The sequence below is a fragment of the Saccopteryx leptura genome, chromosome 2 (assembly GCF_036850995.1).
Source record: "Saccopteryx leptura isolate mSacLep1 chromosome 2, mSacLep1_pri_phased_curated, whole genome shotgun sequence".
Classification (NCBI taxonomy): Eukaryota; Metazoa; Chordata; class Mammalia; order Chiroptera; family Emballonuridae; genus Saccopteryx; species Saccopteryx leptura.
The window spans coordinates 237,491,238-237,517,634 of NC_089504.1; the positions used below are offsets into that span (position 1 = coordinate 237,491,238).

The 26,397-nt window shown below is 42.4% G+C and overlaps 1 protein-coding gene across 2 annotated transcripts in view; it reads left to right on the forward strand.

Annotated features, from left to right (window-relative positions):
• Positions 1 to 25,719, forward strand: part of SPPL3 (signal peptide peptidase like 3) — a 110,234-nt gene extending 84,515 nt beyond the window's left edge. For both annotated transcript variants that reach the window (XM_066370761.1, XM_066370762.1), the window contains 8 exons: positions 2,111 to 2,230; positions 2,946 to 3,024; positions 3,861 to 3,973; positions 13,367 to 13,473; positions 13,856 to 14,019; positions 15,816 to 16,015; positions 17,023 to 17,132; positions 23,917 to 25,719. In XM_066370761.1, coding sequence (XP_066226858.1) covers positions 2,111 to 2,230; positions 2,946 to 3,024; positions 3,861 to 3,973; positions 13,367 to 13,473; positions 13,856 to 14,019; positions 15,816 to 16,015; positions 17,023 to 17,132; positions 23,917 to 23,988 — 965 coding nt within the window. In that variant the 3' untranslated portion in view covers positions 23,989 to 25,719. The remainder of the gene's footprint in view (positions 1 to 2,110; positions 2,231 to 2,945; positions 3,025 to 3,860; positions 3,974 to 13,366; positions 13,474 to 13,855; positions 14,020 to 15,815; positions 16,016 to 17,022; positions 17,133 to 23,916) is intronic.
• The last annotated feature ends 678 nt before the right edge of the window (positions 25,720 to 26,397 follow it).

Sequence of the window (26,397 nt, forward strand, 5' to 3'; positions counted from 1 at the left end):
CCACCCTACTGTTTGTCTAGGAGTCTGTTGGTTTTGTTTGTTGCTTTCTGTTTTATATCATGTGTATGATGAAACCATATGGTTCTCGTCCTTTATCCTCTGACTTATTTCACTTAGCATGATAATCTCAAGATCTGTCTGTGTTGTCACAAATGGTATTATTTAATCCTTTCTCATGGCTGTGTATTAGTACATCTTCTCTATCCAGTTGTCCCTCAGAGGACACTTAGGTTGTTTCCATGTCTTGGCTATTTTGAGTAATGCTGCAATAAACATAGTAATACATATATCTTTACAAATAAATGTTTTCAAAAATTTCAGGTAGCTAACCCAGAAGAGAGATTGCTGGGTCACATGGCAGCTCTAAATTTTTTGAGGAGCCTTCATACTATTTTCTATGGTGGCTGTACCAATTTATATTGCCACTAGCAGTGTATGAGTCCAAATCTCCAACACTTGTCTTGATAGTAGCCATTCTAACAGGTGTGAGGTGGTATCATCTCATTGTGGTTTTGATTTGCATTTCCCTGTAGCTAGTGAAGTTGAGCATCTTTTCATATATTGCTTGGCCATCTTTCTTTCTTTCTTGGAAAAATGTCTTTTCAGGTCATCTGCCCATTTTTTTAATTGGAGTTTGGGTTTTTCTTGTTACTGAGTTGTGTGAGTTTTTTTATATACGGTATGTATTTTGGGTATTAGCCCCTTATGGTAGGTATTGTTTGCAGAAATCTCCTCCCACATGGGTTGCCTATTGGTTTTGTTGATGGTTTCCTCTGGTGTGCTTAAGCCTTTAGCTTGATGTAATTCCATTCATTTATTTTTGCTTTTGCTTCTCTTGCCCTTGGGGTAAAGTTTACAAAAACCTTTCTGAGACCACGGTTCAGAAGCTTAGTGCCTGTGTTTTTGTCTATGTAATTTATTGTTTCAGGTCTTCAAGTGTTTAACCCATTTTGAGTTAATTTTTTGTGTTATGATATCAGCTATTCTAGTTTCTTTATTTTGCGTACGGCTTTCCAATTTTTCCAAACATTTATTGAAGAGGCTTTTCTTTCTTCATTGTATGTTATCAGCTCTTTTGTCAAAAATTAGTTCCTATATATGTGGGTTTATTTCTGGTCTCTCCATTCTGTTCCATTGGTCTGCATGTCAAACGACTCCAAATAGCCAAAGCAGTCCTGAGAAAAAAAAGAACAAAACCAGAGGTATCATACACTCTGACTTGAAATTATTCTACAGAGCTATAGTAATCAAAACAGCATGGTGCTGGCAAAACAACAGACACACAGCAAATGAAAATTTCTTTAATTCCTCTCACGCACTTATGACATCTCAGCAGGGCGAATTTAGAAATAGATCACAAGCAAGATAAAATAGTAATTTTTCCTTTCCACTCAGTGGTTAACATGTGTACCTTTTCCACCAAATATTGTATTAATGTTTCTCAACACTGGATGCAAAATAAAATTTTGTGAGTTTTTGCTGGGCCTACTAATCCCCAGAGATTTCAGTTTAATTAGTCTGGGGTTGGGCCTGGGTATTGCAATTTTTAAGCTTCCAGGTGATTCTAATGAGCAGCTAGGAACGGAGAGCCACTGTGCTAAATCCTCTTTGTTCTTTAAAAAGTTCTCATAGAGTAACTTTGCTGTTTTGTTCTCTCCCTTTTTCCACTCCCAAAGTCAGTCCTCAACTATTAGCAACAGTGGGGAAAAGTGCACATGAGGACAGTAAACCCTCAGATAAGGCGAAATAATTTTAGTTTAAACTACCTCTTTTACCAATTCATAAATTGATGAATCTAAATTTTTACTACCTTTGAATATTCTTGATTTCATTTGTTTTTGGCAGCCTGTCATCCAAATGGTTAGCACTTCAATTGAACAAGTATTTTTTGAGCAGCTACTAGAGCATATTGAAGGCACTGTGAGGAGAGCAAGGAGCTCATAATGTCACTGGAAAAGAAAGATTTAGGAGGCCTAGATAATAATATGTATCTTATATACAAATCTGTAGAACTGTCTACATTCTAATGACTTAATGTATCTAAGGTACACAGCACGGAGTTACATAATAACAAGTGGTTAAAGTGTCTCTTTTTCTCTCTCTCTTTCAGGTATCCAAACTATTGACTCAACCCAGGCCCTGTTCCTTCCAATTGGAGCATCTGTCTCTCTCCTAGTAATGTTCTTTTTCTTTGACTCAGTTCAAGTAGTTTTTACAATATGTACAGCAGGTAAATTAATTTGTTTATTCTTAACATTAACTTAAAAGGAAATGTGTTCACTTTTAATCATCATTCAAACATTAAGATTTATAGGCCATGCCATTCATCAGGTTTTTCTTCGTAAGTCTAGCTTTTCTCCCCCTCCCTCCTCTTGCAGCACATAACATATATATCAGTTCAAACCTGCCAACATAGTCTATCAAAAGGCCAGGGGTTTGGAAACTCACGAACTTTATGACACCAGAACAGGATCACTTTGGCTGTGACTCCTTGTCTGGTAGGTTACTAGGAAGTCCAGATTGGCACAGTGGTCATTGGCTACCCCTACTGATGTTTCCGCAGGTAGAAACATTGCTAATCAAGGTAACTCGACTGTCAGCTTTCTGATCAGTTTTTAAGCTAAGCAATGATGGAAATGTATAATACATGAACAAAATGCTAGACTTGTTAGGAGATAACCCCTGGCTCACTATTTATCATTGAGATAGAAGGGAAAGAGAAAGCCTGTGCTTCCCCCTACTTCAAATCAGGGTTGGGTTTTTGTTTTTTTAAGAAGTTATCTGTGCAATGCTAAGGAAGATATTTTTCTTCTCTGATTATATTCACTTATCAAGAAAAGTATTCTCAGAAATGATTAAGCTTCCATAAGTCATGCCATTTTTTTATAATGTTAAAAAAAAAAAGAACCACAACAAAATTTAACCATACATTTTTCTCTCTGTAGTTCTTGCAACAATAGCTTTTGCTTTTCTTCTTCTCCCGATGTGCCAGTATTTAACAAGACCCTGTTCACCCCAGAACAAGTAAGGAGTTGGGAATGTCTCCTGAATTATAAACTTGTACATATTTTTCTTTCATACTTGTTAGCATTACTAGGAGTCTAAATTTCTGGTGTTAACTGGAGCACACACATGCTAGAAAACTGGGAAGTGAGAGGTTTGCTTTTTAAAACTGAAAGATAGTACTTCCTTTTGCACCTTTCCATAGCAGAGAAAAAATAAACATAGGAAGTCAGAGTCATTGTGATATGCTTCCTGCTTAGATTATTGAAAGATGAGAAGTTTCCTTTTAAAGCAAACATTCTCTGCCTTTCATCTTTGGTGACTTAGAATATAGACTCTTCACTTAGATTTAATCCCAGGGTTCACACCTGAACTCCTGAAGCTGGGGCTCTATGGAAACAAAAGTCTGTTGCTAATGAAGTGCTGTGTACACTTAGGAAACCAGTCACTTGTGGGCAGCTGGTTTTCCCTGAATTAGGGGTAACCAAATAGATTTACTTTAAGTATTTCTTCATCTTTGTTAATTAGTAACTTTTCTCAGTATTTTCCTCATAAGAATAGAATTCCCCCTATACTTATGATCTCCTAAGATTGATAATGTCACTTTAAACTTCTAAACATCCATGTTGATAATTTGGGATAAAAAGTACATTATCAAATGGATTCAGAAATATAATTCTCTAAGCTCTCTGTAGTTTACTCCAAAGAGGTTTGGGTATTTTTTATATGTGTGTCTAGATACTTGCCTACCACTCTAATCTGGCCCTAATAAAGTCGAATCATAAAGAACTAAAGGAGTTTGGTCATTGAATAAAATGTATCGCCCATTAGTCCAGTAAGTGTCATGTGTCTTCCAGGATTTCCTTTGGCTGCTGTGGGCGTTTCACTGCTGCTGAGCTCCTGTCTTTCTCCCTCTCCGTCATGCTCGTCCTCATCTGGGTTCTCACTGGCCATTGGCTTCTCATGGATGGTGAGGAATGCGTTACAAGTTAGAGCTCTAACATAGTTTATAGAGTTAAATTTGTCCTCCTTTTCTCTACTGTCTGTATATTAGTCATACTGCTTCTGATTACCATGAATATTAGGTACCCAAAGATGCTATCTATCATTCATATTATTATTTTTAAGATATTTTTAATCCTTTGAGTAGTTTTTTAAAAAATGAAATTAGTTCCAGTTATAGTTTTATTAACTTAAAATCATGTTTGTTTGATAACCAATTTATGGAAACAAGAACATACATTTGCCTTTTTTAAATGTTGCCTTACACATTTTTAAAATAAATCAATCGTACTCTGGGCCGTGGCCAGTTGGCTCAGCGATTGAGCGTTGGCCTGTGTGTGGAAGTCCCGGGTTCAATTCCTGGCCAGGGCACACAGAAGCTCCCATCTGCTTCTCTACCCTTCCCCCTCTCCTTCCTCTCTATCTCTCTCTTCTCCTCCCACAGCCAAGGTTCCATTGGAGCGAAGTTGGCCCGAGCCCTGAGGATGGCTCCATGGCCTCCGCCTCAGGCACTAGAATGGCTCCGGGGCAACAGAACATTGCCCCCTGGTGGGCGCGCCGGTGGATCCTTGTCAGACATATGCGGGAGTCTGCCCCCACCCCACCACCACCACTTCTCACTTCGAAAAAGTACAAAAAAAAAGAAAAAATCAATTGTATTTTGGATGGTTAGGAGGCATGAGGACGTACATGAATGTTTGTACTACTCAAAGGATTAATAAGACCTTTTTTGAGATATGATTCACATACCACATATAATTTACTTATAGTGCACAATTCACTTTAGTATGTTCAGAGTTGTACAGCCATCACAGTCAGTTTTAGTGCGTTTTTGTCACCCACCCCGAGACTCCTACCCATTAGCTTTCACTACCCCATTTCCTCCACCCAGGCCGTCATTCACTAATCTACTTCGTCTCTGATTTGTCTCTCTGGACAGTTCAAAACCAAGGCTGTTTTGCTCATGATCAAATTGGATAGAATTTAACAAAAAGGATTTTATATTTCTTTCTGAATCCAGAATTAATAGCATAGCCTTAATAAAGAAGTTTTAAAACCTAAGGAAAACTAAAATCTTACCCATCTGTTTCAAGAGTATTTTTTGTTTGTGGTTTTTTTAGTTAAGTTACTTTCACCAGTAGAAGGATTTGAAATTTATATGTGTCAAATTAATTAGTGAAAAACTCTAACATATTATTAGGCAACAAACTATAGAGTGATTGCAAGTTCTGTAAAATTATATTTAAATGGCATGTTATTTTAATCAAAGGTGATAATTATAGGAAAAGCACATTTAAAAAAAACATACAAAACATTTACTTTTAAATGTTTTTGCTTAAGAAGATACAGTTATGGTGATAGAGAAGTGGGCGTGTGGGGAGGGCAGGATGGGAAAGCGGCAGCACAGGGGCCTCAGTGAAGCTAGGCGGTTTCCCGCGCACAGGCTGGTGGCGGCCCTGCAGAGCTGTGAGCGCTCCTGTCCAGCTAAAGAAATCCCACTTTTACAGCTTGATCGTCTTAGACATTTTAAACATATATTATTCTGTAAACATAGCATTTGTTTGTATGTATTTGTTTTCATAGTTGTTCAGTGCTGTTTTTTGAGTAGCAACCCCTGGGCCGCGGACCAGTACCGGTCCGCAGAGAATGAATAAATAACTTACATTATTTTCGTTTTATTTATATTTAAGTCTGAACGATGTTTTATTTTTTAAAAATGACCAGATTCCCTCTGTTACATCTGTCTAAGACTCATTCTTGACACTTGTCTCGGTCATGTGATACATTTATCCATCCCACACTAAAGGCCGGTCCGTGAAAATATTTTCTGACATTAAACCAGTCCGTGGCCCATAAAAAGGTTGGGGACCACTGCCCTAGACCAAGAATTCAAAGTCAAAGCGGTTCCTTGAGGTTACAGATCAGGCTGCTATTTAGACCCACATGCAGATCCCAGTGACTCGGCATCTGAATCACCAGTGCCTGGTTCCTGCACTAACTCACCTTTTCTGGTTTCGGACAGTCTCACTTTAGCATCATACATTGCCTTATAAAAAACATTTACTGCGATCATTGGCTTCAGGACTTGAGTGCCCCTATGCATATAAGCAGTCTGAAGTACGGCATTTAAAATTTTTAAGTGGTTGTAAGAACAGCTAAATTTTCCAAATTGAGAGCCATGGCCGGTTGGCTCAGTGGTAGAGTGTCGGCCTGGGTTCGATTCCTGGCCAGGGCACACAGGGAAGCACCTATCTGCTTCTCCACACCACCCCTCCTTCCTCTCTGTTTCTCTCTTCCCCTCCCGCAGCCAAGGCTCCATTGGAGCAAAGTTGGCCCGGGCGCTGAGGATGGCTCCATGGCCTCTGCCTCAGGCACTAGAATGGCCCTGGTTGCAACAGAGCAATGCCCCAGATGGGCAGAGCATCGCTTCCTGGTGGGCATGCCGGGTGGATCCCGGTCAGGCGCATGTGGGAGTCTGTCTGACTGCCTCCCCGTTTCCAACTTCAGAAAGGTACCAAAAAAAAAAAAATCCAAATTGAGTATCAGTGCTTTCAATATTCTTAGGTATCGGTGTGTGATACTGTAGAGCTTCTATAGGTGATAAAGAGGAAGTTGAGGAAATATATGACACCCAAAGTCACAGGAGCTGCTTGTGGCAGCAGGGTCACGCCTACTTTTTATACACTTGGGTTTGAGAGATAAAGTGGCAGGTTGGCGTTTGACTTTTCCTGAGAGAAACTCTTGATTTCTGCAGCAGAAAGGTTTAACTAAAGATAGCGGATAGAAATTGAGCACACTTAACTCCCCTACACAAGTGTGAGTGAAATGAGATAATAAAAGTTCCAGGTGCTACTTTTTAAACTAGAGTAAATATATACAGTAATCACCTAGCCTGGACTGGTTAGTCTCTGTGCTTGCAGACTCAGAGTCCCCATGCTGACAAATGATGCTTAAAGCACCTTGACGTCTCTTGTTCCCTGGGTGGTCTGGGGCTTCTCTAATCCCGCTCTTAACTTTTGATGGCCCTGCTTTCATGGAACTCTTAATTCATGTGTCCAGACATACATGGTATTGGTTACAGGTTTTGCTAAGAGTTAAAGTTTACTAAGCTGCTGACCCAGAAAAGATCTGATATCTTTCATAACAGCAAGCAATGTGTTCTTTATACTCTTATCTCTACCCTACCTGAGCATTGCTTAGGACAGAAAATACCTGTTTACTAGTAGTGGTTAAAAAAGAAAAGGTTGGCCTGAATGGAAGATGACGTTCTTTTTAAGAGAAACTGATTTCACAGCCATCTGAAACATTTTAGAGCAAGTCAACAGAATTTTCTGATGTATTTCTGCTGGCAGATGTGGGAATATGCTTATTAGACTTGCTAAAGGAAAACTGGGATAGCAGCTCTCTGTAAGACACACTCCTATAGAATGTGCATTCCACTACAGCTTTTGTTCCTCTAAAGTAGAGTCATTAGAAAGTTGGCACTGAAGGATAGACTTTTTCCCAATGACCACTACCAAAAATCCATTTTCATTGTGAAATTCATCTAATAATTGAAATGTCTGACTGTTCATTGAGGCTCCCATAAACCCTAACTGGCCCTAACTAGGAGACTTATATCATTTTCTATCATTATTGCTACTTCCCAATATTTACTTGTCCAAGGATGTCTTCTTCCTGCTAGTTTGCACTGGTTAAACTGCCCTTGTGAACAAATAGTGTTTTCTGTGAAAAGAGAGAGAGGAGTATTCTTGAGTTTTTTAATAATTATTCATTTTTCAGATTATAGTAATGTGTGTTTTACTTGTTTTATGCTATTACAGAAAATGTAACGTTCTAGCCATGGTCTTTAACGTTCTTTCCAGACTTCTCTGCAAAGTCAGAAATGATCTTGTAGGCAGTGATTTGAAAGATTTTTAAATGGGTGGTTCTTTTTTTTTTTTTTTTATAGCAAGAGAGATGAGAAGCATCAACTTATAGTTGTGACACCTTAGTTGTTCATTGATTGCTTCTCATATGTGCCTTGACTGGGGGGGCTCCAGCTGAGCCAGTGACCCTACGCTTAAGACGGATGAGCCCACAATCAAGCTGGCCACCTCAGGGTTTTGAACCTGGGACCTCAGTATCCCAGGTTGAAGCTCTAGCCACTGTGCCATCACTGGTCAGGCAGCGAGTGGTTCTTAATTAAAGCCTATTCTTTGAAGTTAGAGTAAAAACTGATAAATGTGGTTGTCCTGGGACTAATCATGATGTATGTTTTCAGGGTTATATTAAGAAGTGCTAATATTAAAAAGAAACTTCAAAATTTTCTTGAACTAAACCTAGAGCTCTTTTAAAATTTACTGTTTCATCTGGTAAATTAAGCTTTTAAATTGGGGAAAGCTTTAAAGGATTTGACCAATGGGTGGTGTAGTATGTGAGGATGACTCTCTTGTGCACATACACCTAGTGTTCAAGCTCGTTCAACCAGGTTTCCAGTCTGCATCCCCTGGCCAGTTCAGGGACTGGATGGAGACGGGTCTTACCAGATGTCTAGTCCAGCCCCTCACTTGGTAGCACTTGCTACTAAGCTGTGATTGGAGAATATTCAGTGCCAGAAATCTAGCAATTGATTTTTTGTTTTGTTTTAAATACTAGACTCTGGCACTTAGTCCACATAGGGCTTGCTCTCAGAAGTAAGCACTGCTTAAGACCTTACAGGTTATATAATCCTTTCAAGAACATTTAAGCTCAGTTTGGTGTCATTGTCTTTGTCTTTGGCCCTACTGGTTGTGGAAGACAAGGAGATAGAGATTATATCAATAATAAATTGAATGATTATAGCTAAGTGGTTAAGATGAATAATTTACTTTCCTAACACCATTGCTTAATTTACCTTTATCCAAAAGGTAAGTTTTTTTTGGGGGGGGGAGAAGCTACTATGGAGAGCCTAGTTTCTCAAGCGCATGGAGCAAGGGAAAACAATCATCTCTCTTTGTTTTGGCTTGGGAAAGCCCTTAAGAGAAGGTAAGATTTTTCTGGGGTTATTTGAATGAAAGAATGAAGAAAAAGACAAGTTAGATGAATAGTTGAGTGTGTTTCGGGCATAAGACATAGCTTGTGGCAGTATTCATGTGAGGGTAGGAGTGATACTCATTAAGCAGACTTATCTTAAGAACCTTCTTGGAAGTGGTCAGAGGAGTACATTCTGCCTCTTCAAGCATGGAGCTTCAAGCACACTGGGGAGACTTGGTTGGCGTGGAAAGAGGTAACTGCTTAACCTAGATAGGAAGGAGGAATAGGTTGAAAAATGGGAACAAAAGGAGATGGACTCTGAGGCCAAGCCTGTGTGGCACAGCACTGTTCTGTGAGAGTGTGCCCAAGGGTTTGTGGCATTAAAATAGACTCCATCCATGTCAGAGCAGGGAACCTAGTGACCTTAAGGCAGGAAATGATATGAACCGATTTCTAACAATGGTAGTGAGAGGTAGGTGGAGAAAGCAGTATGGGAAAGCACGACCAAGGTTTGCAGTAACAATAAAGATTAATATCCCAAAATGACTGCAGGTTGAATGTACGTATGAAAGACTGATAAATTGGAAGCTTAGGGATAGAATGAGATGGTCTAAAATAGTGATTTTCAACCGGCATGCCACAAAAAATTTTAAAGCGTGCAAGACCTATTTAGTCGGGCACTGACTTCTTTTCCCTTAGATATTGTCAAATAAAAAAATAACAACAGCTAACACAATAGTTATCTGGTATGAATGAATCATACCTGTATTTTTTATCTGATGGGCAAAAAATATGTTTTTGGTATGCTGCAGAATTTTAGTAATTGGTTTGTGTGCTATGAAATAAAAAAGATTGAAAATAACTGGTCTAGAGTTTGGGAAAAGTCTGTTACTAAGCAGTTGTCTTGTCCCTGTTTGGTTTCGGCCCAGGTGGGTAGGATTAACATAAGATGAGTAATAAAGCCATGAATAGTTGCTTAGACCATAAGACCTGTAAAGGTTCCTGCTGCTTCAGGATTAATAGGGTGAATGGTAAATTGAAGAGTTCTGGAATGTATTCAAGTCAACCACACATGTTAGAGGCATAGACATTTAACATGGGGAGCCACCTCCTTGGCTTGTCAAGTGGGTTTTCATACCCTCTTTCAGCTGTCAGTCCTCTGACCCTCATTGCCCACACACTCCTGCCTCTTGTCTGCCCTCCTCAGGTCTTTATTTCTTCCTTTGTTCCCTTGATGCTCTGCACTCCACGTGTTCACTTGTAAGTTCCTGAACAGATCGCCTTTTACACTAGACCCCTGGTCAGCAAGCTGCGGCTCACGAGCCACATGCAGCTCTTTGGCCCCTTGAGTGTGGCTCTTCCACAAAATACCACGTGCAGGCGCTACCTCGATAAGGAATGTACCTACCTATGTAGTTTAAGTTTAAAAAATTTGGCTCTCAAAAGAAATTTCAATCCTTGTACTGTTGTTGATATTTGGCTCTGTTGACTAATGAGTTTGCCGACTACTGCACTATACCATCACCCCAGCTCAGCCAGCATTTCTTCCCAAACATGTATGTGAGCTGTTCTGTGCTCATTAGTTCTGAGCCTCTGTACCAGGGCTTCTCACCCCCCACTGATCACTGTTGTCCCTCAAGCCAGCAGAGCTTGTACCTGCCAGTGTCCTGATTATTTGTCAACACAGCCGAACATTTGTTTCCTAAGGTAATTAAAATGGGAAATCCCGGTATTAAAAAATGAATGTGGGCTGACCTGTGGTGGTGCAGTGGATCAAGCGTCAACCTGGAACACTGAGGTCACCGGTTCAAAACCCTGGGCTTACCTGGTTAAGGCACATATGGGAGTTGATGCTTCTTGCTCCTCCCCCCTTCTCTCTCTTCTCTACAATGAATAAATAAATAAATAATAATTTTTAAAAAAATGAATGTGGGCCCTGGCTGGTTAAGAGCGTTGTTCTGAAACAACAAGGTTGCAGATTCAATCCTTGGTCAGGGCACACACAGGAAGCAACCAGTGAATGCACAACTGAGTCAACAACAAATGAATGCTTTCCTGCCCCTCCCCTCTCTTTCCCTTCTCTCCCTAAAAATCAATCAGTCAAATAAAACTTTGGTTGGATAGCTCTGTTGGTTGGAGCATTGTCCTGGCATGGAGGTTGCCAGTTCAGTTCTCTAATCAGGGCCCATACAAGAGCAGCTCAGTGTTCCTGTCTTTGTCCCTCTGCCTCTCAAAAAAAAAAAAAAAAGTGAGTTGGTTATATCATGATATTATGGGCCTGCCATTTTTTTGTGGGTCCCCCCCTCCAGCCAAGAGATAGTAAGGGAGAAAGGGGAGAAATGAGAAGCATCAACCTGTAGTTGTGGCACTTTAGTTGTTCATTGATTGCTCTCACACATGCCTTGACCAGGGGGCTCCAGCCAAGCCAGTGACCCCTTGCTTAAGCCAGCAATCTTGGAGTTTCAAATCTGGGGCCTCAGCATCCCAGGTCGACACTATGTCCACTGTGCCACCATTGGTCAGGCTTAAGTACATTTATTAATGCTTTAAACATATTTCAGTTATTTCTTTGCATCTTGAAATGTTTCCATTTTTGCAAAGCTTAACTGATGTTAACTAGTTAATACAGTTTGTTATATCCATTTGAAATGACATTAATTTGCATATATTTTACTAGTTTGGTTCTACTTTTATAAAATCCTAAAAAATTAAAGGAGACTATAGTAAAATGAGCATCCTAGATTATCATAAAGTCAGGGATAATGTCTCCAGAATACACACTGGGGAGCTCAGTGAGTCCTCGCAATGAAGATGACAGGAGGAATGGAGTTTGTCTCCCTAGTTTACTACTATTTCCAGCCCTCTCTTTTGTAAGGATGGAAATTATCTTTCTCTTTGTTTGCGCAACACCATACCTAAAGGAGGAACCCATTAAGGATTACATAGTTGAATTGATGTATCCAGGGTATGCCAAACTGTGATATAGGCAGACCTCATTTTATTACGTTTTGCTTCAGTGGGCCTCACAGATGTCGTATTTTTTACAAATTGAAGGCAGGACCCTCCACTAGCAAAAAGAATATGACTTACTTTATTGTGATCTAGAGCTGACCCATAATATCTCTTCGGTATGCCTGTGTCTGCCCACTTTGTTACATACATTGACAGTTTACCAAATCTGTTAAAATGATAAACATCTGTGATATAGCTTTACTTGCTTTTCTTACTTTCCTTAGACTAATTTGAAGTTTGAAGTTGATTAAACTTTTAATTCTTCATTTATTCAGCAATTATTTGTTGAATGTCTACTATCAAGTGCTGGGGATCCACAGAAAAAAATAAGCCATAGTTTCTGTCTACTAGGAGTGCCAAGTTTAGGAAATATAAACTAACTTGTATATAAACCACACTATTATAGAATAAATGCAAAGAAAAAATAGGTTAGGTCAGAAAAGACTCCCTGAGGAAGAGCTTTCTGTCCTGGCCTCTAGAACTGAGGATGAATTCTCCTGGGAAGAAGCCCAGGACAGGGCCTCTGGGTAGAGCATAAAAAGAACATAGCATGTGTCAAGCAGAATGATCATTTGGGGCATCCTGAGAACAGCAGCAGAAGTGCACGCCGAGGGCGGGGTGACTGGACAGTGCCCCCCTGTGCATCCCTGCCAGTGCCCAGCCGAGTTGGTCCCCTTCCATGCCACTTCAGCGAGAACCCACAGAGGTTTGTGAGCAGCCGCATGGCCTCATCAGACCTGTGTTTTCAGAAGAATGGAGGCAGAGAGCTGAAGGCAGGGACAGACTGTTCACCTGCCGGGCCTGTTCTAGACTCCGGGGATACAGTAGGGGCCTTACCCTTGAAGACCTTACAGTTTTGTTGCGAGGAGAGTTTTTAAAAAGGGTACAGCATGTGTCAGATTTTGAGAAGTGCAAGACGAAAAAATAAGGCAAGGGTAGAGAGGAATGAGTTGTTGGAGCAGTGGCCCTGAGTAAGTGAAAGGGCAGCGGTACAGGCGAGTGAACTGGAACGTAAGGAGCGAGGGTGATGCATCTGCAGTGATGACAGAGGCAGGAAACAGGCTAGGTGGTCCCGAACTGTGTCTGCTCTGGGCTTTATCAGAATTGAAAATCTCCTGGGCCTTACAAAGTTGAGCACCAGCTATTATTGAGAAATGGGATTTCCCCAAATACTAGTAGGTCAGAATGGGCTAAAATGGGTATTTTGCCTGTAGGCTGTAGATTCTTAGACTGGGGGCTCAAGGCTGCCTGATTGAGGGAACTTGATGACCTTGTTAAGTATATGAGCTGAATAGCTTGTGGAAAGGAGAGGAGCCCGTGCTGACTCTGACTGCTGTCTGCGGTCTCCTCCCAGCCCTGGCCATGGGTCTCTGTGTCGCCATGATCGCCTTCGTCCGCCTGCCCAGCCTCAAGGTCTCCTGCCTGCTTCTCTCAGGGCTCCTAATCTACGATGTGTTTTGGGTAAGTGTCTGTTTCCCTGAAGCCACAGTTTTCCTTGTGTTTAATTGGAGTCTTAAGTATCTCAAGTCTGGCTGGCCGGAGTACCTCCCACTTAAGACCGCTCCCTCCAGTCCTAAACTGCATGTATAAAAGCTGAGCAGTAAGTGAGGTGAGCCTTTGTTTCCTGAGAAGTGTTACACAGATAACCTGTGTGTGACAGTGAGGGCAGAAGAGGGAGCAGGCAGACAAGGTTCTCTACCCTGGGAGCAAGGATTTTCTCCTCAAAGCATGCCATCAGTTTGATGTTGCGTATTCTGAGACTCTACTCTTTAAGAACAGAGGTTGATGCTGAAAATCAGGTTGCTTCCAGCTCCCTCTGTTAAAGGTGACCTCCACTTGGCAGGTGTTTTTCTCCGCCTACATCTTCAATAGCAACGTCATGGTGAAGGTGGCCACCCAGCCAGCTGACAATCCCCTTGATGTGCTTTCCCGGAAGCTCCACTTGGGGCCCAATGTTGGGCGTGATGTTCCTCGCCTGTCTCTGCCTGGAAAACTGGTTTTCCCAAGGTAAGACTGACATATCAGGCCCGTGACAGTGAACACACTGCCTTCCTGTTCATTGATTGATTTTTGTCACCAGCATTCTAATCCTAGCCTGCAAAGGCTTGTGATTCAGCATCTCCATCTTACAAATGAGTAAGAGAATACTGACTTGACTTGCAAAATTCATCACTAAGTGATATAGGTGCTGCTTTTTATTATTGACTAATGTTATCAACACCCATGTGTTACGACTATTAATTCTCTCCAGCCAATTTAAAATATATTTACAGGAGATTCTGGATCTTTTTACTTCTAAGACATTTGTAAAAATTATGTCCTAATGCTTATATTTTACAGTTCCTGGTAATATAATCTTGGAAAAATTAATCTTCTGCTTTACTCCTGTGTCTAGTGGTAGTTGGGTGCTTTACTCCTGTGTCTGGTGATATTTGGGTGCTTTACTCCTGTGTTTGGTGGTAGTTGGGTGCTTATCTGAAGGCTCAGCAGTGAATGTGCGACAGATAGTGAACTGCTGGACATTTCTAGAGATGGCAGTGCTTAAGCAGACCACTTGCTGTCATCTGCAAGGTGCTCTCCTAAAGTCCTGTGGGACTGGGTTGAAGACCTCTATTGCTGGTACTCTTGTGGCATATAGTCTCTAAACTTTTTGTTTATTTATTTTTGTATTTTTTCGAAGCCAGAAACGGGGAGGCAGTCAGACAGACTCCTGTATGCACCCAACCGGGATCCATCCGGCATGCCCACCAGGGGGCAATGCTCTGCCCATCCAGGGCGTCGCTGTCTTGCGACCAGAGCCATTCTAGCTCCTGAGGCAGGGGCCACAGAGCCATCCTCAGTGCCCGGGCCATCTTTGCTCCAATGGAGCCTCGGCTGCGGGAGGGGAAGAGAGAGAGAGGAAGGAGAGGGGGAGGGGTGGAGAAGCAGATGGGCGCTTCTCCTGTGTGCCCTGGCCGGGAATCGAACCTGGGACTCCCACACGCCAGGCCAACGCTCTACCACTGAGCCAACTGTCCAGGGCCTTTTTTTTTTTTTTTTTTTTTTTACAGAGAGAGAGAGAGAGAGTCAGATAGAGACAGACAGACAGGAATGGAGAGAGATGAGAAGCATCAACCATCAGTTTTTTGTTGCGACACCTTAGTTGTTCATTGATTGCTTTCTCATATGTGCCTTGACCCCGTGGGGCTATAGCAGACCGAGTGACCCCTTGCTTGAGCCAGCGACCTTGGGTTCAGGCTGGTGAGCTTTGCTCAAACCAGATGAGCCCGCGCTCAAGCTGGCGACCTTGGGGTCTTGAACCTGGTTCCTCCGCATCCTAGTCTGACGCTCTATCCACTGCTCCACTGCCTGGTCAGGCTAAACTTTTTATTTTTTAAGTGAGAGAAGGGGAGATAGACTCCTGCATGTGCCCTACTGGGATTTACCCGGCAGCCCCCATTTGGGGTCGATGCGTGAATCAGCTGAGCTATCCTCAGCACCTGGGGTCAGTGTTTGAACCAGCTGAGCCACTGGCTGAGAGAAGGGGGAGAGGGAGGGGAAGATAAGCAAATGGTTGCTTCTCCTGTGTGCCCTGACTGGGGATAGAACCCAGGATGGCCGCACACCAGGCCAACACTATCCACTGAGCCAACTGGCCAGGACTAATCTCTAAACTCTTAAAAACTAGTGTTCAACCAGTAAAGATTTCCATCTACCATTCAGATAAGTTCTTTGGCTTTTTAAAAAGCTGACAGATTTTGCACAGGAAGGAGAGAACAGAATTATAGAGTGTGGCATCTCTGACATATGACACTGCGTTCCAGCTCCACTGGCAGTCACTTCTCCATGTTGGGCATTGGAGACATTGTGATGCCCGGACTCCTGTTGTGCTTTGTCCTTCGTTATGACAACTACAAAAAACAAGCCAATGGTGACTCCTGTGGTGCCTCTGGACCCGCCAACATCTCTGGACGCATGCAGAAGGTCTCCTACTTTCACTGCACCCTCATTGGATACTTCGTGGGTAAGAGAGACCAGCACCTGCGTTTGCACTCCCTCTCTGGCTGTCCTCCACCCCTGGAATTAAGCCAGGCCTTTTAGCTGCAGACGCTGGGTGAAGGGAGAGCAGTGACTGGTTGCTGTCCATAGGCGACCAGGAAGGAAAGCGCCCCCAAGCCCACAGCCTGCTAGCACAGATGGCGGACCTGTCTCTGCTAGCCAGCCCAGGCCCCTGAGTCTGAAGAACGTTGTAGTAAGAGTGTGCTTTGGCCTCAAAGTCAAGAACACTACCATCTAATGATCCTGGGTCAGTCTGGGTGCTTATTTAAAAATCTTCAGCTCGAGTTTAATGAATGTCATGCGTATTTTCTACTTTATTAAGCATACTGCCCTTCATGTTCTCTCTCAGACTCCCCCCAGGATAGTTCTTCTCTAGCAAGCTCACTTACAGGCAGCTCAAGAGGTCGTGGCCGGGTGGGGCACACGGGCCTGCAAGTGCGGCAGGGACCGCGGGGAAGGGCGTGGGGAGGTGCCTTTCTCACCTCCTACTCACGTTAGTGCCTCCCTCCATCTATAACACTTCCACTATGTGGATTTATTCGGTCTGAAAACAGGGACTGGGCAAATGCTGTTTCCCTCCAGACAGATGGGAGGCTCCAGGAGGTAAAACGCCTTAACCAAGGCTACAGAGCTCTTGTAAGTAGCAGAGGTGAAACTGGAACCTGGGCCTCCTGCCTCCGAGTCAGACGCCACATACCACAGGAGACAAAGGGAGATTGGTCACTCAGGGCCAAAGTGCGGGCTCAGACCAGAGCACCAAGTGCGAGTTGGGCTGGTCACAGGTCCTTGGAATTCTAGAGTTGGTGTTTTATAAACTGCTGAAACTGGGCATTTACACCCTACTCATAGGATGGCCTATGTCTCATTAGATCTGTACGCTCTTGGGACTGCCAGGGTGCGTCCAGGTGACAGATAACTGCCCTCAGGGCCTGCCCCTGGGAGTTATTCACAGCCGCCTCTCTATTTTCATAGGTCTGCTCACTGCTACAGTGGCATCGCGCATTCACCGAGCGGCCCAGCCTGCACTTCTCTATTTGGTGCCATTTACCTTATTGCCACTTCTCACAATGGCCTATTTAAAGGTGAGAGAAGCAGTTATAATTCTGTGAAAGCAATAACTGGCATTGATCTTGGACTTGGGTATGTATTCTCCTTGTTGGAGGTGGTTCTACTTAAGCTCCTCAGCTCTTGATCTTGACAACAGGGTTTTGTTCTTTTGTTTTACTAACCTGATATTAGCAACCTCTTCCAGATTCTTGCAGCCACTGGCAGAAAATGCTAATGGGTGAGACCACTACACCACCTGCTCATGGATAATTAACTGAAGTCCCCACAGCCCAGCTGCAGAGACTTCCTGCTCCTCCTAAAAGCAGCACCCTGTTGCCACCCAACAGCTCTTTTAATAGTCTGCATTAAAGTTTGGAAATAGGAGCAAGCAGAAACAACAGGGTGTCAGCACAGCCACCTGGCGTTTTTCCAGTGAGACGCTCTGCCAGGCAGACTTAGTGCCTCAGGCTGTGAGTGCCTGCTTGGCTCCAAGTGGCTTTCCAAAACTCCCCAGCACATGAAGCTTGCACAGAGGTCTCTTCTACACAGGACCCTTTCATACAGCGGACCAGGTAGAGACTAGGAAGGCTAGAGCGCGGCAGCGGTTCTCTGGGTCGGAGGGGCCGCTGAACACCACTGTTTACATTCCCTGTCCACCGCCATAGTGAGGGCAGAGCCTCTGTCCACATGCTCTGGCCGGCCTGCCTGCATTCTGTTCCTGGACACATTGCCTGAGTCCATTTCTGCCTGAACAGAGGGAGCAGGCAGGACCCACAGGGCTGTTACATGCACCTGGCCTCCACGTTTGCAGCTGCTCCAGCTCAGTAGGCCACTGCCCCAGACACCTAAAGCACCTGCTCAGCTCCTACCACCCTGCATGCACAGTCTACACAGGCATACTTCTGCATAAAGCCACTTTTCTAAGAATTTCGGAAGACAGAACTATTTTCTCTAACTCATAGAAAGTCAAAGACAAAAAAATCTCTCACAAGAAAAAATCCCAGGAGAAAAATTGAATGGAGGCCCTGGCCAGTTGGCTCAGTGGTAGAGCGTCGGCCTGGCATGCAGAAGTCCCAGGTTCGATTTCCAGCCAGGGCACACAGGAGAAGTGCCCATCTGCTTCTCCACCCCTTCCCCTCTCCTTCCTTTCTCTTTCTTCCCCTCCTGCAGCCAAGGCTCCATTGGAGCAAAGTTGGCCCGGGTGCTGAGGATGGCTCTGTGGCCTCTGCCTCAGGCACTAGAATGGCTCTGGTTGCAACAGAGCAACACCCCAGATGGGCAGAGTATCGCCCCCTGGTGGGCATGCCAGGTGGATGCCGGTCGGGCGCATGCTGGAGTCTGTCTGACTGCCTCCCCGTTTCCAACTTCAGAAAAATACAAAAAAGAAAAAAGAAAAATTGAATGGAAACACAATTATTAGCCTGATAAAGAATTCAGAATGGGCCTGACCTGTGGTGGCGCAGTGGATAAAGCGTCGACCTGGAATTCTGAGGTCACCGGTTCAAAACCCTGGTTTCCCTGGTCGAGGCACATATAGGAGTTGATGCTTCCTGCTCCTCCCCCCTTTCTCTCTCTCTCTCCTCTCTAAAATGAATAAATAAAATCTAAAAAAAAAAAAAAAAAAGGAATTCAGAATGGTGATAAGTCTCTTCACCAGACTTGAAAATGGAATGGAGGGACTTAGGTAGTACGTAAACAAAAGAGCCAAGCAGACCTGGAGAACGTAACAAATACACTGGGTTGGCTAACACAGAGCAGATCAGTGGCCTAGAAGATGGAGCAGGGGAAATCAACATCTCAGAGCAGATGGAAGAGGAAAGGGTTTAAATACATAAGAATAGCTTAAGGGACCTCTGAGATAACAGTGGTGCTCAAGTACTTGCAGTATAGGGATCCTAGAAAGAAACGATAGAAAGGGACAGGAATTCCTTAATTTAGTTAAAGAAGTAATGGCTGAAAACTTTTCTAATCCAGAAAAGGAAGCAGGCATCCAGGTCTGTCTAGGCAGCACAGAGAGTTCTAAACAAGATGAACAAGGAGACCCACACCAAGACATATTGTGGTTAAAAGGGCAAAAGTTATAGACACAATCTTGAAGCAAACGAGAAAAACAAGAAAAGAACCTACAGTGTGGAATAACCTACCGAACAAGGTTATTCAGAATTGAAGGAGAGATGAGAATTTCCCAGACAAACACTGAAGTATTTCATTACAATTAAGCCAGCTTTACAAGAAACAGTCAAGGGTTATCTTTAAGTAGAAAAGGAAAGGCCATGACCAGAAATAAATATCCAGATAGTAAATAAATACAGCAAATCAGACAAAAGCTACTACAAAGGTTAAAAGAATAAAGTATTAAACTACAGTAAGTAGTTTGGAGATACATAACATAAAAAGGTCTAAGGTGTGACATCATGTGCTGCCTCAAAAACTCCCACACCTTTCTTCCCTCTCAGGCGTGCATCTCCTAAACTCTAAGGGTCCCCACAGACTTGCTATCAGGGGAGCAATGGCGGTGGCGGTGGCAGCAGCAGCTTATACCAAGCTAACCCCCTACACCTTTCTCCAGGGCCCCTTTTCTCGACTTCCCAGTGAGCTGATAACAGTCCCGCCTTGGCTCATTTTTTTCCTACAACATTTCCAGTGAGCCAAAGAAGCCGCACCTAGGTATTCCTGGTGCTTCTCTCCTACTCCTTCCTGGTTGCACTGGCCCCAGCTTTCTTAACATACTCTAAAAACTGACATCAAGAACATAAAGCATGGGGAGGGACGTAAAATGTAGTCCTTATATATTTGAACTTAAACACCAATCAGCTTAAAATAGACTATTACAGATAAAGACAGCTATCCATGAACCTCATGGTAACCAAAAGCCTACAAAAGATAAAGAACAAAGAGAAAGGAACCTAAACAGATTTAAAAACAAAACAAAACAGCAAAACAAGAAAAAAGCAAAACACAAGGGAAGAGATCAAGAGCAGAAGAAAATGGAGGACAACTATAGAAACAATGAACAAAATGGCAATAAGTGCATACTTATCAATAATTACTTTAAATGTAAATGGAGTAAATGCTCCAATAGGAAGACATAAGATGGCTGAATGGACTTTTTAAAAAACATGACCTATCTCTACAAGGGACTCACTTCATATTGAAAGACAGATTGAAAGTTGAAGGGATGAAAAAGGAACACCTAATATGAAAAGTGATTATTAATGAACATAAAGGGAGAAATTCACAGTATAGTAGGGGATTTTAATACCCCATTCACATCAGTGGCTAAATCATCCAGACATAAAATAATGAAACAATGACCTTAAATGTCATATTAGATGAGAGCAATTTAAACTGCAAAATACTTCCAGACTAGATGGTGGCATAGGTAAACACAGCACCCAAATCCCCCCAAAACCACATCACAATTACAACTAAACTACAGAACCACCATCGTTCAGAGCCACCTGAAGTCTAGCTGCATAGAAGTCCTACAACTAGGAATTTAAAGAAGCAGCCACATCAAGACTGGTAGGGACGGAGGACCAGGCTGGTCCCACCCCAACTTGTGGTTTTTTTAAAATTGGGAAGGAGGTCCCTGTTGAGGAGTGAGGGGTCCCAGGGTTCCAGAGCCAGGAGAAGTCCCCATAATTTCTGGCTGTAAAAACCAATGAGGGTGGTGGTTGAATGATATGGAGAGAGGTAGGAGTCACGGGCAGCTTCTCTTAAAGGGCCCGTGCACGTACTTGGGCTCACTCCCCTGTGAGTAGGCTTGAAAATGTTTAAGTATTTATATGCACAGAAAGGTAAAAAATACTATGGTAAGACAAACATCTGTCCAAGTTGCATTTAATAGGTAAATGTACCTGTTATAGCTTACATACAAATTCTACTTAAGAACCTATCTTATTTGTAACCTGGGGACTATCTGAACAGAGAACATTTTGACAATTGCCAGACAGGAGGGGTTTTGGGGAAATGGGTGAAAAAAGTATTACAGAATAGTCGTAGGGATGTAAAAGTACAGCATAGAGGATATAATCATTCTAATAACTGTATGGTGTCAAATGGGTATGAGACTTATCAGAATGAACACTTAGTAAGTTATATAATGCCTGATCACTGGGTTGTACACCTGAAACTAATATAATATTGTATGTCAACTGTAACTAAAAATTAAAAAATTACTTAAATCTGCAGAATACACTTTTTTTTTTCTAAACACACACAAACCATTCTCCAGGATAGATCCACATTAGGCCACAAATAAAGATTCAACAAGAATGAAACGATAGCAGACATCTTTTCTGACCACCGTGACATGAAACTAGAAATCAACTACGGAAACAAATGAAAAGAGCAAGTTTTCAAAATTTATGGGATGCACCAAAAGCCATTCTAAGAGGGAAGTTCATAGCTATACAGGCCTACATCAGGAGACAAGAAGATTCCAAGTTAAACTCTACACCTAAAGGAATTAGAAAAAGAAAAACAAAACAAATAAGTAGAAGGAAGGAAATAGTTAAGATCAGAAATAAAATAGATCTTGACCAGGCAGTGGCGCAGTGGATAAAGCACAGGCTCACCAGCTTGAATGTTGGATCATAGACGTGACCCCATGGTTGCTGGCTTGAGCCCAAGGTTGTTAGCTGAGCTGTAGCCCCCAGTCAAGGCACATATGAGAAAGTAGTCAGTGAATAAGGTGCCGCAACGAAGAGTTGATGCTTCTCATCTCTCTCCCTTCCTGTCTGTCCCTATTTCTCTTGCTAAAAAATAAAGAAATTTTAAAAACAAAATATCAATAAAGCTAAGAGCTGGTTCTTTGAAAAGATAGAAAAATCTTGAGGCCAAACTCACCAAGAAAAAGAGAACCAGGATTGGGGTTCTCACCAGAACCCACAAGGCTGGCACCTAGGTCTTAGACTTTCAACCTTCAACCTCCAGAACTCAGAAATAAATTTGTTTATAAGCCAAAATAAAAAAAGAGCTTAAATAAATACAAATGAAAGAATTTACAACTGATAGCACAGAAATACAAAAAATTAAACACTATAAAACAAGTATATGCCAGCAAATATAATTTAAAAGAAATGGATTAATTACCAGAAGTGTAACCTTCCAAGACTGGAGCAAGAAGAAGTACAAAATTTGAATAGACTATGAAATGCTAGCAGTGAAATTGAAGCAGTAATTTAAAGAAACAGCTTTCAACAAATAAACATCCAGAACCAGATGGTTTCACATGTGAATTCTACCAAACATTCAAAGAAGAAAATATTTATCCTTGTTAAACTATTCCAAAAAATTGAAAAGGGATGCTTACAAAGTCATTTTATAGGCTAGCATTACCCTGATACCAAAGCCAGATAAAGACATTACAAAAAAAGTGGCAGTCAGTAGCCTCCATAAATATAGATTTAAAAATTCTCAACAAAATATTAGCAAGCCAGATTGAAATTCTCAACAAAATATTAGCAAGCCAGATTCAGCAATGCATTGTATATTATGACTAAGTGGGATTCATCCCAAGGGTGGTTCAACTTCCAGCAATCAAGCAATGAACTACATCATGATAACCAAAAAAATGATAACCATATGATCATCTCAGTGGATGCATCTAACAAAGTTCAGCATCCTTTTATGTTAAAAACTCAGTGAGTATAGATAGAATATATATTTTTCTCAATATAATAAAGGCCGTACATACCTAAAGCTAATACTAAATTCAGTAGTGAAAAGCTGAAAGCTTTTCTTCTAAGATCAGGAACAAGACAAATGTGCTCACTGTTACTTAGGCACAGCAGTCAGATAAATAATAGGCATTCCAAATTAGAAAACTCAGTATTTGCAGATGATATGATACTGTATGTAGAAACTAAAGACTCTACCAATCAACTACTTGAACTAACAAACGACTGTAGTTGCAGAATGTAGAGTCAGTGTACAGAAATTGTTGTATTTCTATACATCAACAGTGAACAATCAGAAGATGAAATTAAGACAGTCCTGTTTACAAATGCATCAAAAAGTTTATTTATAAGAATAAATTTAATCAGAGATGATAGACCTGTACTCTGAAAACTACAATATAAGATATTGAAGAAAATATTGAATGAGATAGAAATAAATGGAAGGACATACCTTGCTCATGGATTGGAAGAATATTCTTAAAATGTCCCTATGACCTAAAGTAGCATACAGATTCTGTACAATCCTTATTAAGATACTATGTAATCTCACTTATATGTGGAATCTAAAAAAAACCCTTAAATCAATAAAGTTTGTAAATAGAAAATTTTAAAAACTAGACTTGGAGCATTATTTTATTTACAAGATTTCTATTTTCAATTCCATTTTAGAGGAGAGGAAACAGGTAAATTAATTTGCCTAGACCCCTTAGTCGGCAAACCGCGGCCCACGAGCCACATGTGGCTCTTTGGCCCCTTGAATGTGGCTCTTCCACAAAATACCACGTGCAGACGCTACCTCTATAAGGAATGTACCTACCTATATAGTTTAAATAATTTGGCTCTCAAAAGAAATTTCAATCGTTGTACTGTTGATATTTGGCTCTGTTGACTAATGAGTTTGCCGACCACTGGACCATCTTCTGACTCATGAGTGATAGAACTTGTACCAGGACAGAGTTAGTGAAAGCCCTTCCTTGCTCACAGAAGGGCTAGTGGGTTCTTCATAGAATGGTGGGTTACTCTTTAGTCAGTAAAATGTGAACATTCTTTGATACTCCACAGAAGCAGCCTGAGATCAAGAATTTGTGTGCCTTATGATTAAACCTGTAACTTAGTCAAGTTCCTTCTTTCCCAGGGTGACCTCCGGCGGATGTGGTCTGAGCCGTTCCACTCCAAGTCCAGCAGCTCCCGATTCCTGGAAGTATGATGGAGCATGGAGAGTGACCAGAATGGCCATCTTAGTCCTTTTCTGTCAACGCGTGGTTTTGTTTCCTCTTAGAGTTGGCCTGGTACTCGGAGATGTACCTACCTGTTTCAGGAACTGACATGGGATTGGATCTGGCATTGGAAAGGAGCTTGTTTGCAGGAGCACGGTGCCAGCACCCTGCCTGGGGCCTTCTCTTGTGCCGTGGTAGAGGTGGAGCCCTCCTGCAGTGACGGACCCTCCCCAGCGCTCCTTCCTCTCCCCGTTTTTATGGACTTGCACCAGACTGTTACCTTTTGGGGATGGAGATATGACTGTTTAAAACTGACAACGGCAAGGAGTCGTTCTAGACCTTTTGAACACTAAAAGGATGAAAAACATTAGCAAACCGAAGTTTCTTCAGTGAACCCTCAAGAACTTTGGGACCAGTATCCTATGGGGGACGCAGCTTCAGAGAACTGAGACAGAAGCTCTTCTGTCGTTATATTCTTCTTTCCTTTTTTTGGATTTATTAAATATTTTCTGTGGTGTGAAGTGACTTATTAAATCCACAGACATTGAGTGACTTCTTACAACATACACATACGAATTGTTGTAAAGAGTTCATGTCCACCCAGATGTTGTGTTGGAAGTGAACGAGGGCACGGTTTTTATACATACACACATAGATATATATGAATAAACAAACTTAAACCCTGCTAAGATCATGCTGTGTAGCAGACAGGGGCTTGCTGTAATTGTTAGCATGTAGAGCCACTGACTCGGGCTTTCTTGTATATGGATAAGCTGCTGTCTTTTCCTCCACAATTGAACGTGCAGTTAAAAACCAGTATAGTATTTGTACTGATATACTCATGGACTTTAAGGGGACTCTCATTTGGTTTTGATCAGCGTAGCAAATTAGGGATGAAAAGAAACCTTTTTGGCCCTTTTTTTGTTTTTACAGGCTTCTCCTTTATGGCGTTTTTATTAGTACTTTCTTCTTGAACCAATGCATGTATTATAGCTGCAGGTGTCTTTGTGCTTTCAGATCATAGTAATGTACTACTTGTAAATACATTTTTCTATTTTCTATATTTTGTATTATTTTTTTTTTTGGCATTTTGTTTCATTGGTGTGCTGTATTTTCCATGCCCTCACTCCTTTAAGAAAAAAAAAGGAAAAAAACAATCCTGTCCTTGCTGTTGTAATTATGGTCTTGGTTTACCTGTGGTGACAGCTGGGTACTGGGGACAGTTGTCAGGTGCCCCTCTGCAGTGCACCCTACATTCCAGCAATTGTGGAGAGAGCAAGCTGCCCTGCCCCCTTTGAGTCTGGCCATGCGCTGCGCTGCAGTCTGGGCTGGAGCCAGCATTCCCGTGGTGACCAGCGTGAGTGATGTCCCCTTGCCGTCGAGCAGCCCCAGCCTGATAAGAAACTGGCCATTGTTCAGCCACAGAGAGAAGCCCGGAGTTGGCCTGCACTGACAGCAGAGGCCAGAGAAGGAAGGGTCCGTGTCCTGCTTTGTCCCGTGTGCAGGTGACTGCCTCTGCCTTGACCTGTGTAATGAACGGGTGTGCAGTGATGCCTGCCTGCGGTGGGCAGCGTGGTGGGCAGCACTACAGGCGATGTGTCTCGTGTCGTCAGGGGAATGTGAAGCGATTGGGACGGTGCATTTCTCTGTGTCTTCAAATCCTGCTGAGGGCTGTTTTGTTGGGTTTTTTTGTTTTTTTTAATAAATTGCTCCTTTCTAGACTTTGTCACCTCATCTTCACTTTTGGTTGTTGGTACCAGAGGTCCCGTCACCTCCTACCTGCTCTGTTTGTCCCTGAAGACTAATGGGAAGATCCTCTCTGTCTCCAGATGGGGTCCCCTGCAGCTCTAGCTCGGTCCTGAGATGTCAGAACCAAAGGTTCTGTTGTCCCCAGAACTCAGAACGGCCTCTGGATTTGGTCAAGACCAGAGTACACTCCTATACTCACTGCCGGTCCACCGCACTTCTTCCTCAGCTCTCCAGGATGCTGATGGCTAATCAGGAGACCCGGGTGGGGACAGGGGTTCTATCAGAGTGACTCCAATTAAAGGTAGGTGCCAGGAAATGGTTAGAAATACCCTGGCAGTTGGTCGTTTTAATTTTTCTAGCTTCTCATACAAAAACTAAATCCCAAACAGAAGGAATGTAACTTTATGTTATTCTCACTTCCGTGCAAGTTTTGGGGGAGAGGGGAATGCCCTACACTGGGACTCCTGAATGTAATTTGACTTCAGTTGCAAGTCTTCCAAGACCTTAAAACTTGAGCAGAACTGCATAAATTCCTTTTTTTTTTTTTTCTTTTCTGTATTTTACCAAAGTTAGAAACGGGGAGGTGTCAGATAGACTCCCACATGCGCCCGACCAGGATCCACCCTGCATGCCCAGGAGGGGGGGATGCT